Source organism: Ranitomeya imitator, chromosome 3 (assembly GCF_032444005.1).
Source record: "Ranitomeya imitator isolate aRanImi1 chromosome 3, aRanImi1.pri, whole genome shotgun sequence".
Taxonomy (NCBI): Eukaryota; Metazoa; Chordata; class Amphibia; order Anura; family Dendrobatidae; genus Ranitomeya; species Ranitomeya imitator.
In genome coordinates, this window is record NC_091284.1 from 793,664,914 (window position 1) to 793,677,593 (window position 12,680).

Below are 12,680 nucleotides of genomic sequence, written 5' to 3' on the forward strand. Positions count from 1 at the left end.
AATGTCTAGTTTTTGCTCTTATTTTATCTCCGCTACTACCAGGAGTATTTTTTGTTTTTTTTTCTAATTTATCATGCGGTTCCAGAGATAAAGGCCTTTTTATCTAGTTCTACTTTTTATGATAATTACAAGGGGGGGGTGCTGACAGGGTAAAGCCACATTCACACGCTCGGTATTTTACCTCCGTATTTGTTCCATTCCTGGTTTTGGCTTACAATCAGAGGAAAAGTATAATGGAAACACGTCCCCACTTCGGCATTTTTCACCCATACTGTCCAAATACTTAACATGTGAAAGTGGCCAAATAATGTAAAACAGCATAAAGACACACCCACAAAGAATCTATGAGTCATGCCCCGTTGTATTGACCAGAAATGCAACACTAAATAAAAAAAACATCTGGAAACGTATGATGGATGTTAAAAAAAAAATAATAAAAAAAAGTGGAATACTTGGGAGCAACAGGCATAAAATACGGGTAAAAACTGCCCACTTTTGACCTTGTGACAAATCCTCTTTATTATTACAGGATTTAGTCCTACACTGCTTGAAGGAGTTGTCCATGCTTGGGATCAAAGTCTGTAGTCACTCTGTATTACTGTAGACTTATGAATCCTCACAGTATGCACAGTGCGTGCTGTCAGGATTCTTCGATGCCAGGAGTGGGTGGGAAAGTGATCACAAATATGCGATTTGCAAGCATTCAGTCACGTGCCAACTAGACATGCATGGTCTTAATCAATACAATTGAATTGAATGATGCCAGACATGTCTAGTCAGCACATGACTAAAAATAAGCATATCGCATAATTGAAGAATCTTGACAGCGGGCAGTGTGCGTGCTGTGAGGATTCACAAGTCTGCAGTCATCTAGAGTGAATACAGACTTGAAGCCCAAGTCTGGACAACCTCTCTAAAACCACAAATATCAACATGCCCAGAAGATCTCATAGCTTAGGTCTAACAATAAATGGAAAACAGGTACTCAGGTTCCTACAACCTCTGATTTAATGACCATGTAGGACTAAACCCAGACCATTTTTACCTGCCTTTCCATTTATAGTACAGGCAGAACCCATCAGACCCTTAAAATATTTAGGCATACAATATGTTTAATGCTTTAACCCCTTAAGACCCAAGAGTGGTTTGCACGTTAATGACCGGGCCAATTTTTACAATTCTGACCACTGTCTCTTTATGAGGTTAGAACTCAGGAAAGCTTCAACGGATCATGGTGATTCTGACATTGTTTTCTCGGGACATATCGTACTTCATGATAGTGGTAAAATTTCTTCGTTATGGCTTGCGTTTATTTGTGAAAAAATTGGAAACTTGGCGTAAATTTTGAACATTTCGCAATTTTTCAACTTTGAATTTTAATGCCCTTAAATCACAGAGATATATCACACAAAATACTTAATAAGTAACATTTCCCACATGTCTACTATACATCAGCACAATTTTGGAAGCAAAATTTTTTTTTGTTAGGGAGTTATAAGGGTTAAAAGTTGACCAGCAATTTCTCATTTTTACAACATCATTTTTTTTAGGGACCACATCTCATTTAAAGTCATTTTAAGGGGTCTATATGATAGAAAATAACCAAGTGTGACACCATTCTAAAAACTGCACCCCTCAAGGTGCTCCATACCACAGTCAAGAAGTTTATTAAACCTTCGGGTGTTTCACAGGAATTTTTTGAATGTTTAAATAAAAATGAACATTTAACTTTTTTCACACAAAATTTACTTCAGCTCCAATTTGTTTTATTTTACCAAGGGTAACAGGAGAAAATGGACCCCAAAAGTTGTTGTATAATTTGTCCTGAGTACGCCGATAACCCATATGTGGGGGTAAACCACTGTTTGGGTGCATGGCAGAGCTTGAAAGGGAAGGAGCGCCATTTGACTTTTCAATGCAAAATTGACTGGAATTGAGATGGGACGCCATGTTGCGTTTGGAGAGCCCCTGTTGTGCCTAAACATTGAAATTTCCCAGAAGTTACACCATTTTGGAAAGTAGACCCCCTAAGGAACTTATCTAGATGTGTAGTGAGAACTTTTGACCCCCAAGTGTTTCACTACAGTTTATAACGCAGAGCCGTGAAAATCTAAAATAAATTCCGAAAAAAAATATTTTTTAGCCCCCAGTTTTGTATTTTCCCAAGGGTAACAGGAGAAATTGGACCCCAAAAGTGGTTGTCCAATTTGTCCTGAGTACACTGATACTCCATATGTGGGGGGCAACCACCGTTTGGGCGCATGGCAAAGCTCGGAAGGGAAGGAGTGCCATTTGGAATGCAGACTTAAATGGAATGGTCTGCAGGCGTCACATTGCGTTTGCAGAGCCCCTAATGTACCTAAACAGTAGAAACCCCCCACAGGTGACCCCATATTAGAAACTAGACCCCCCAAGGAATTTATCTAGATGTTTTGTGAGAACTTTGAACCCCCAAGTGTTTCACCACAGTTTATAACGCAGAGCCGTGAAAATAAAAAATCATTTTTTTCCCACAAAAATTGTTTTTTTGCCCCCAAATTTTTATTTTCCCAAGGGTAACAAGAGAAATTGGACCCCAAAAATTGTTGTCCAATTTGTCCTGAGTACGCTGATACCCCATATGTTGGGGTAAACCCTAGCCCAGGGGTGTCAAACTGCATTCCTCAAGGGCTGCAAACAGGTCATGTTTTCAGGATTTCCTTGTACTGCACAGGTGATAATTTAATCACCTACACACATAATGATTACAGCACCTTGTGCAAAGCTAAGGAAATCTTGAAAACACGCATGGTTTGCGGCCCTCGAGGAATGCAGTTTGACACCCCTGCCCTAACCCTAGCCCTAACGCGTTGACTGAAGGAGTTAACTAGCGGGACAGTTTTTTAAGTGGGGTCGTTACGGACGTGGCGATACTAAATATGTGTACTTTTATTGTTTTTTATTATTTAGATAAAGAAATGTATTTCTGGGAACAATATATATATATATATATATATATATATATATATATATATACACACATACAGTGTATATATATATATAATTTTTTTTTTTTTTTTTTTTTTAGGAATTTTTTTTTTTACACATGTGAATATATATTTTTTTTTACTTTACAACATTGCCCCAAAGGGGGCATCATGTTATAGTGTAAGATCGCTGATCTGGCACTTTGCTGTGCACTGTCAGATCAGCGATCTGACATGCAGGGCTGCAGGCTTGCCAGCGCTTGCTTTGAGCAGGCACTGATAAGCCACCTCCCTGCAGGACCCGGATGCAGCCCCGTGGCCATTTTGGATCCAGGGCCTGCAGGGAGAAGAAGGTAGGAGACCCTCGGAGCAACGCGATCACATCGCATTGCTCCGAGGATCTCAGGGAAGCACGGAGGGAGCCCCCTCCCTGCGCAATGCTTCCCTATGGCGTCGGAACACTGCGATCATGTTTGATCGCAGTGTGCCGGGGGTTAATGTGCCAGGGGGTGTCCGTGACCGCTCCTGGCACATAGTGCCGGATGTCAGCTGACATCCGGCCGCGATCGGCCACGCTCCCACCATGAGTGCGGCTGATCGCATATGACGTACTATCCCGTCACCGGAAATTAAGTCCCAGGTCACCTCGACGGGATAGTACGTCACATGGGATTAAGGGGTTAAACCACAGATCCCAGCATGCCTTGTAGATTTGTAAGGGCATACCGAGACTATGGGAATGCTGATGTCTTTGCCTCTACGACAGAGCACATTAATAGATGTTGTCTCATATTTCAACACCTTGTATGTTGGCTTTAGTGGACCTTGCGGAAGGCACACTAAGCTTCTTAGTCGGTAATTACTTTTGCATGCCAAATGTTAATGTTTTGACTTTCATGTTTTTAGGAAGGAAAGAAGAAGTTTGACAAAGAGAGTGAGAAATATTATTCAATTTTAGAGAAACACTTGAATTTATCATCGAAGAAGAAAGAGGCGCATTTACAAGAGGTACATTGTTCTTCATTTTCTCCTCATCTTGGCAAAGACTTCAAATACACATTTCCAAGGTTTAATCATGTGGCTATGCCCACGACATCATTGCGTAGTTGAGAACTGGATAAATGCTATCTGGGCTGATGGGAGTACAAGAGATGCGTGGTAATGTTTCTTTCCGTCAAGCCATAATTGCATGGTCGATGGATGGTTAAAAGACGATGACTACTGGGAAGGGATGAAAGGTACAATTTTATATAGACGAGTATAATTACACAAGTGGTTATCAAATACGGTAACTAATGTCTCCATTAGACTGACTTACAAATAATGAAAAAAGGTTAAAGCATAATAACAGACGCGGATTCTTTACTGTAAGAGCAGTAAGACTATGGAACTCTCTGCCGTATGATGTTGTAATGAGTGATTCATTACTTAAATGTAAGAGGGGATTGGATACCTTTCTGGAAAAGTATAATGTTACAGGGTATATACACTAGATTCCTTGATAGGGCGTTGATCCAGGGAACTAGTCTGATTGCCGTATGTGGAGTCGGGAAGGAATTTTTTTCCCCAATGTGGAGCTTACTCTTTGCCACATGGTTTTTTTTTGCCTTCCTCTGGATCAACATGTTAGGGCATGTTAGGTTAGGCTATGGGTTGAACTAGATGGACTTATAGTCTTCCTTCGACCTTAATAACTATGTAACTATTAGACTGACTTACAAATAATTTCACTTTCACCATTTTTTTTACATAAAAAAAACTGATAAAAGGTTTGAAAAACAGCAAAGAAAAACATTGAAGTTTTGGTAAAGTACTGGTGTCATCTAAAAAAAAGATAAATTAGGAGGAGTTTCAGAACGACAACCCATGTTCATGTGCCATCTTCGGGCATATGTGACATGCAGAAATAGTGCTAACTGTTGTTGATTCAAAAGCATCCAGCAACTAGAGGGGTTAACACAGTCACAGGAGACAGGGAGTGGTTAGCAGAGCCCCAGGGAGATTGTGGGAAACTTGTTTACCTTTCTGGCCACAGCCAAAGGAATGAGTGGTGTGTTTCTGTGATCTCTCTCACAGAAGTTCAGGCAAATGAACCATAGGGATACTGGATTCATGTACAGAGTGGAGTTGGGCTACCCCTATACTGCTAGTTGAGGAAGTCTAAAGGTACCTTCACACTGGACAACTTAACAACGATATCGCTAGCGATCAGTGACGTTGCAGCGTCCTGGATAGCGATATCGTTGTGTTTGACACGCAGCAGCGATCAGGATCCTGCTGTGAGATCGCTGGTCGGACCTAGAAGTCCAGAACTTTATTTCGGCGCTGGATCACCCGCTGACATCGCTGAATCGGCGTGTGTGACGCCGATTCAGCGATGTCTTCACTGGTAACCAGGGTAAACAGGGCCGCGCTTAGTAACCCGATATTTACCCTGGTTACCATTGTAAAAGTTAAAAAAAACAAACAGTACATACTCACATTCTGGTGTCTGTCCCCCGGCCTCAGCTTCCCTGCACTGTGTCAGCGCCGGCCGGCCGTAAAGCAGAGCACAGCGGTGACGTCTACCAGGAGAGCTGGCAGAGCATACTTTTAATGGAACCATACTCCCCTATTTACATGTGTCTTTTCGGCCTCTATAAGGTGGGATTTTACATCGTGACCATCAGATGACTATATAGGCGGAGTCTTCCAGCAAGTGTTTCAATTAGGGGAATACTTCTGACCAATGGTATAACTAGAAACCGATAGGCCCCTGGTGCAAAATTTGGACGTGGGTCCCAGGACCTGATGGTCAGATGTATGGGCACTTGTAGCATTCTATAAAGACATGCTTGTTCGCTCCCCATGTGGTAATGTCCTCTATCCTGGTATAATATTTCAATTTTGGTATTATGTCTCCAATCATTATATAATATCCCCCATGCTGGTATAATATCCCCCATCCTGGTATAATGTCCCCATCCTGGCATAATATCCCCATTATGGTATAATAGTCCCGTCCTGGTATAATGTCCCCATCCTGGTATAATAGCCCCATTATGTTATGATGTCCCCTATCCTGGTATAATGTCCCCATTCTGGTATAATGCCCCCATCCTGGTATAATAGCCCCATTATGGTATGATGTCCCTATCCTGGTATAATGTCCCCATTCTGGTATAATAGCCCCATTATATTATGATGTCCCCTATCCTGGTATGATGTCCCTATCCTGGTATAATGTCCCCATCCTGGTATAATAGCCCCATTATATTATGATGTCCCCTATCCTGGTATGATGCCCCCATCCTGGTATAATAGCCCCATTATGGTATGATGTCCCTATCCTGGTATAATGTCCCCATTCTGGTATAATAGCCCCATTATATTATGATGTCCCCTATCCTGGTATGATGTCCCTATCCTGGTATAATGTCCCCATTCTGGTATGATGTCCCTATCCTGGTATAATGTCCCCATTCTGGTATAATGCCCCCATCCTGGTATGATGTCCCTATCCTGGTATAATGTCCCCATTCTGGTATAATAGCCCCATTATATTATGATGTCCCCTATCCTGGTATGATGTCCCTATCCTGGTATAATGTCCCCATCCTGGTATAATAGCCCCATTATGTTATGATGTCCCCTATCCTGGTATAATGTCCCCATTCTGGTATAATGCCCCCATCCTGATACAGTGCCTCCCATCCTGGGTATCTTCTGTTCTTCTACAGAGCATTTTAGAAACGAACAATAAATTATTCTTACCTTCCTTCACTTCCACGACATGTGGTATCCTTCTCCATAACTGGTGCAGAGGCCGGCAGCTGATGTTTGTGTGCAGGCAAGGGCAGCATATGACTTCACTGTCATGCGTCGCCTTTCACTGGCAAGCAGGCATCTGCTGCAGCTCCTGGCTTACAGCGTGTATTGCCGCACAGGGAGCCGTTGAGTCTCTGCGCCGCAATACTGTTCAGCTGAATGTGCAACTAAGGACACACATCCAGGTGAAATTGGCATAAACGGGCCCTCTCCTGCACTACCTGGACACGTTCACAACCTCTGCGACTATGATCGTTATGTCCCTGTTTCTGACGTTACCTCTGATGTAAGGTTCTGTAGAAATGTGTAGGGATCTTCAGGAAAATCTGGAAAAACAATCATGGAGACTGATCTTTTTTATACCAAGACATCTATTTGATAAGTTTTGGATAGCAGGGGTGATAACCTAAGGAAACATTCCTGTAACTTCCCCTCCCCTTTCCTCTGGTTATTGGAGTTTGTTCAGCGGGAAAGCGGCAACAATCTGTGATTGGGAATTTGGGTGATAACATGAGGAAAAGTTCCAGGAACTCCCTGAGGTCATCGGAGGCTATACAGAGTGGGAGTTAACAGTGACTGGCTTTGATTTTTCTTCCTGATCTGAAAAATTGCTGGACCCACAGCAAGTGGGAATGTTCTACATACATTCTTGGCAGTGAAACGGTGGGGTTAGAATGTTTGCATGAACACACTTGATAATTTCTTTTTATTATTAATTTCTTAATACTTCCTTACAGCTTTATGTCCTCTACATAGTTAAAATATCCTCCCAGATGAAGCTTGTGAAGTGCGTACTAATATTTAGAGGGGTTTTCCATTTTCAAGTTCTGTCCAAAGCTGCAGATTGATAAAAAAAAAAAGATTCTGCTTTAATTGGCCTTCCTGGTTTCTGTAGATGGTCTGCAACGCTGAGATCATTCCGACAGCACTGCAGCCAATCACTGATCTCAGGTACTCTCTCTGAGTTAAGTGGCTGAACTTTTCTAAAACCGAAAAAAAACTATTTAACCACCTGCTTGTGCAGTGTTGACTATTAATTAATCCCTGCCACTCTTTACTTGTTTTGCAAATACTAACCACTGCAGCCAATCACAGGGCTCTGCTGTTTTGAATCAAAGGATTGGCTGCAGTGGCCATGTGGATGTACCAACCGCCTGTCGAAAAGTCAACAAAAACCAACAGGAAATACTGGAACATTGGTGCTGGAGCAGGGGGGGCTTCAAAGGGGGAGCGTAGGTATTTTTTTTTTATATGGGCAGTTTGAACAGCAACATTCTCTATAAAATGGTGAATTTCAGACTAATATTTTTTCAGAGTAATTATTAGTTTCTAATATGATTATGTATGATACTTTTTTCCCATTAACGTGAGTTTCCTATCCTACATCACACCAAGCTGTGTAGTCTCCGGACATGAAACATAAACAATGGGAACCAGAAGCTACGCAAAATATTGGAACAAGTAGTTCTCCTACAGTATTTGTCATTTTTTTATTGTTTGTTTGGTGTCAGATCTTAGAATTGTCATAACAGCGTTGCATTTTCTGCATCCTCAGGAGCGAGCGTAGCGCGGACACAAGCTGCGGGATTAAGCCTAAATAACAGACATGAATGAGCGGATGAGTAGTTTGGCTCTGCTTCTCTAAACGTACATGTCATTTCCAAATGTGGCCACCTGCCCAGCAAAGTGGAACAATTGCTTGTGGTCTGACATCCATGCCAAATATACAATGATTTATGCTTAGTTTGTTGAGCGCCGGCCCTTGCCATCAGCACATAGATTCTTGCAATAATGGATGTAATGTTCAGCATAATCCAATACAAGACAGTAAGGCTGTGTGCACACGTCGCGTTTTTGCCGTACAGATTTGTCACAAAATCTGAGGGAGCGTTGGCAATCCTAGTAATTGTAGTTGGGGTTGATGTCAGCTGTGAATTGTCCAAAAAATACGTCTGACATCAAGCCCTGATGCTAGTCTATCAGACACTCCCATTACTAACCCAGTAATAAAAAGGAAGCACACTCAAAAGAATACTTTATTGAAATAAACACTCTCCCTGGTTTTCACCACTTCATAAAAACAAAAAAAAATCCCACACAGGTCCGACGTAGTCCAGCGAATCTATCGTAGTTCAGCGAATCTGTCCTAGTCCAGCGAATGTGTCGTAGTCCATCGAATCTGTCGTAGTTCAGCGAATCTGTACTAGTCCAGCGAATGTGCCGTAGTCCAGTGAATCTGTCGTAGTCCATTGAATCTGTCGTATTCCAGCATATCTATCGTAGTCCAGCGAATGTGTCGTAGTCCAATGAAAGGGTCGTAGTCCAAAGAATGTGTCGTAGTCCATCGAGTCTGTTGTAGTCCAGCGTATCTATCGTAGTCCAAAGAATGTGTCGTAGTCCATAGAATCTGTCGTAGTCCAGTGTATCTATCGTAGTCCAGTGAATGTCGTAGTCCAACGAATGTGTCATAGTCCAAAGAATGTGTATTAGTCCAAAGAATCTGTCGTAGTCCATTGAATCTGTCATAGTCCAGCATATCTATCATAGTCAGCAAATGTGTCGTAGTCCAAAGAATGTGTCGTAGTCCAGCGTATCTATCGTAGTCCAGCGAATGTCGTAGTCCAGCGAATGTCGTAGTCCAACGAATGTGTCGTAGTCCAATGAATGTGTCGTAGTCCAACGAATGTGTCGTAGTCCATTGAATCTGTCGTAGTCCAGCGTATCTATCGTAGTCCAGCGTATCTATCGTAGTCCAGCGAATGTCATAGTCCAACGAATGTGTCGTAGTCCAACGAATCTGTCGTAGTCTAACAAATCTGTCGTAGCCCAGTGAATCTGTCGTAGTCCAACGAATCTGTCGTAGCCCAGCAAATCTGTCGCAGTGCACCAAATCAGGTGAACGAAGCCTAAAGGTACCGTCACATTAAGCGACGCTGCAGCGATATAGACAACGATGCCGATCGCTGCAGCGTCGCTGTTTCGTCGTTGTGTGGTCGCTGGAGAGCTGTCACACAGACAGCTCTCCAGCGACCAACGATGCCGAAGTCCCCAGGTAACCAGGGTAAGCATCGGGTTACTAAGCGCAGGGCTGCGCTTAGTAACCCGATGTTTACCCTGGTTACCATTGTAAAAGTTAAAAAAAACAAACACTACATACTCACATTCCGGTGTCTGTCCCCTGGCCTCAGCTTCCCTGCACTGTTTCAGCGTCAGCGCCGGCCGGCCGTAAAGCAGAGCACAGCGGTGACGTCACCGCTCTGCTCTGCTTTACGGCCGGCCGGCGCTGACACAGTGCAGGGAAGCTGACGCCAGGGGACAGACACCGGAATGTGAGTATGTAGTGTTTGTTTTTTTTAACTTTTACAATGGTAACCAGGGTAAACATCGGGTTACTAAGCGCGGCCCTGCGCTTAGTAACCCGATGTTTACCCTGGTTACAAGTGAAGACATCGCTGAATCGGCATCACACACGCTAATTCAGCGATGTCAGCGGGTGATCCAGCGACAAAATAAAGTTCTGGCCTTCTAGCTCCGACCAGCGATCTCACAGCAGGATCCTGATCGCTGCTGCATGTCAAACACAACGATATCGCTAGCCAGGACGCTGCAACGTCACTGATCGCTATTGTTATCGTTCTAAAGTCGCTCAGTGTGAAGGTACCTTAAGAAGCCTCGTTCTGACGCTCTATAGGATTTGCAAACAGCCACTTCTGGGTCACACTAAGCTCTGCAAGACCCGACAGTTCTGAAGAGCGGTCATGTCAGTAACTCTGTGACGTCACCGCTCTTCAGGCATTCTGGGTCACTTACTGGGCTGCTTACTCTAGTTTTATATTATCAGTTTTATCAGTGAGAGATTATCGCTAGAGAAGTACGGTAATAAATCTGCTGCCATGTAGCCCCCCCATATTCATGAGCTCCCACCACTGATTGGCCGCTTTCTGCCTATGGACACAGAAAGCAGCCATTTAGTTGTGTGGGCGGGGTTATACAGAGCTCAGCATTCAGAGAACTGCTAGATCTGCAGCAGAGAAATCAGGGATTTTATTAAATCTGTAGTAAGTGACAGTCAGGGTCTCTGCCCATACATCATTCTGCAGTTTTATCAGATGGGGTAGCAAAAACTTGGTGACCGATTACCTTTAAGAAACTTTGTATACAGTCAATAGCACAAGCGAATATAGCAAACTTTGTGATATCTTATTATGGAAAAACACTTCTCCCTTCACCGGCCTCTCTCCCCATATCTAAAACTAACCTGTTACTCTCAGGCAGGTCCAGATGACCGTTTTCTCTCCATCCAAGAAAATCAATCCAGTAATGCTGCTCAGCTTGCTCAGAGTGGGATCTGCTTTTCTTGGATGTGGAGAGCGAGAAAATAGGAGTAAGGTGGATGATTGACCGGGTGATGGAATGACACAAAGACAATTCTGCTACTTTCTAGCAATTGTTTTATCTCACCTGAGAGCTGGATTCCCTGTTACACTGCTCAGTACTGCTGGATATTGTGCTCCATGCTGCTGTCTCTGGTGGAGTGCTACAGGGAGACAGAAGAGCAGGATCACCCTTCATTATGTGTGCAGCATATAAGAGACAACAGCAGCGGTCTCCACCTACTCTGGAGATAAACTTAGGAAAAACTGACTGTTTGCTTCCAAGTCTGCTGAGGAATAAACTAGTGAAAAATGTCTGGTATAAGTCACCTGAAATGACACATATACTTTAAAAATACCAAATCTATGCAGGTGATGCCATAGGCTAATTGCAAATCAGATAATTGGGCTATAGCTACACGCACCTTTATTTTTTCTGCAGTAAAAATGCGTTCAAATCACCATTTTTTCTGTATTTATAAGGTGTTTTTGCAACATTTTTTTTTGTTCCAATTACATGTGTTTTTTGTCTACAGTACATGTTTCTAGAAGTTTTTTTCACCAAAAATGCTGTGAAAATTCCAAGAAAATATTTGTTGCAGTTTATTCACATAATTTTTTTCACTCTCTCATTGTTTTCTATGGGTGGAAATCAAAAACGAAACAAAAAAAAAAAGCTGCAAAAACAGAAAAAATTGACTTGCCGCAGATTTTAAAAAAAGCCAAAAAAAAACCCCCACTGTAGTTCTAAAATTCAGTCATGAAAAAAAACGTGTGCGTGAGATTTCCAAAATCTCACTGTAAAGTAAAAAGTAGCTTTTCATTTTTGCAGGCAAAAATACAGCAAAAACCCAATGTGTGAACGTAGCCTTACGTTTTGTTCACAAGCTTAGGATTTGCAGCCGAAAAATCTGATCTATTGGAAGGAAAAACACTGCATAAAATCCGTGCATTTTTATGTTTGTTTGTTTTTTATGCTTTTTTCCCATTCATTAGAATGGGTGAAAAATGAAGCAAAAATGCTGAACGAATTGAGTTGCTGCAGATATGAAACTGCTTCAAATCTTCAAGGAAAAATATATGTAACGAGTGCAGGAGATTTCACAAATCTCATTGACTTTGCATTTTTCTTAGCTACAATCCACTAGTGCCAACTACTGATCCCCCATGGAATCGGGTGTATAGCATTACTGCTCCCGTGGATTTCTTTTCGAGGACTGTTTAATGACGTCTTGTCATCTGAACCTTGTAAATATTGCACATACGGTTTACTGTTTATATAAGTCTCAATAAACGCTGCTCATTAGTGCGCGGTTTTCCATCATCTTCTAACATTGATGGCTGTGAATTTCAGCCAAAAAAAGTTGTTATACAAATAGACACCATACTTTCCATAGCAAACCGACCTTAATGACCATACGGGGGCAAACACATGAGACTAGTCCTTCTAGGTGGTCGGAAGAGAAAAAACAACATGGAACATATCCTGTTACTTTACATATATTGTGTGTCCTGTGGTTGAATGGGATAACAA

General features: G+C 42.3%; 1 protein-coding gene across 1 annotated transcript in view; it reads left to right on the forward strand.

Moving 5' to 3' along the window:
• ARHGAP42 (Rho GTPase activating protein 42) overlaps window positions 1–12,680 on the forward strand; it is a 374,547-nt gene that overhangs the window by 243,877 nt on the left and 117,990 nt on the right. The window contains exon 5 of the mRNA XM_069759185.1: window positions 3,873–3,974. Coding sequence (XP_069615286.1) covers window positions 3,873–3,974 — 102 coding nt within the window. The remainder of the gene's footprint in view (window positions 1–3,872; window positions 3,975–12,680) is intronic.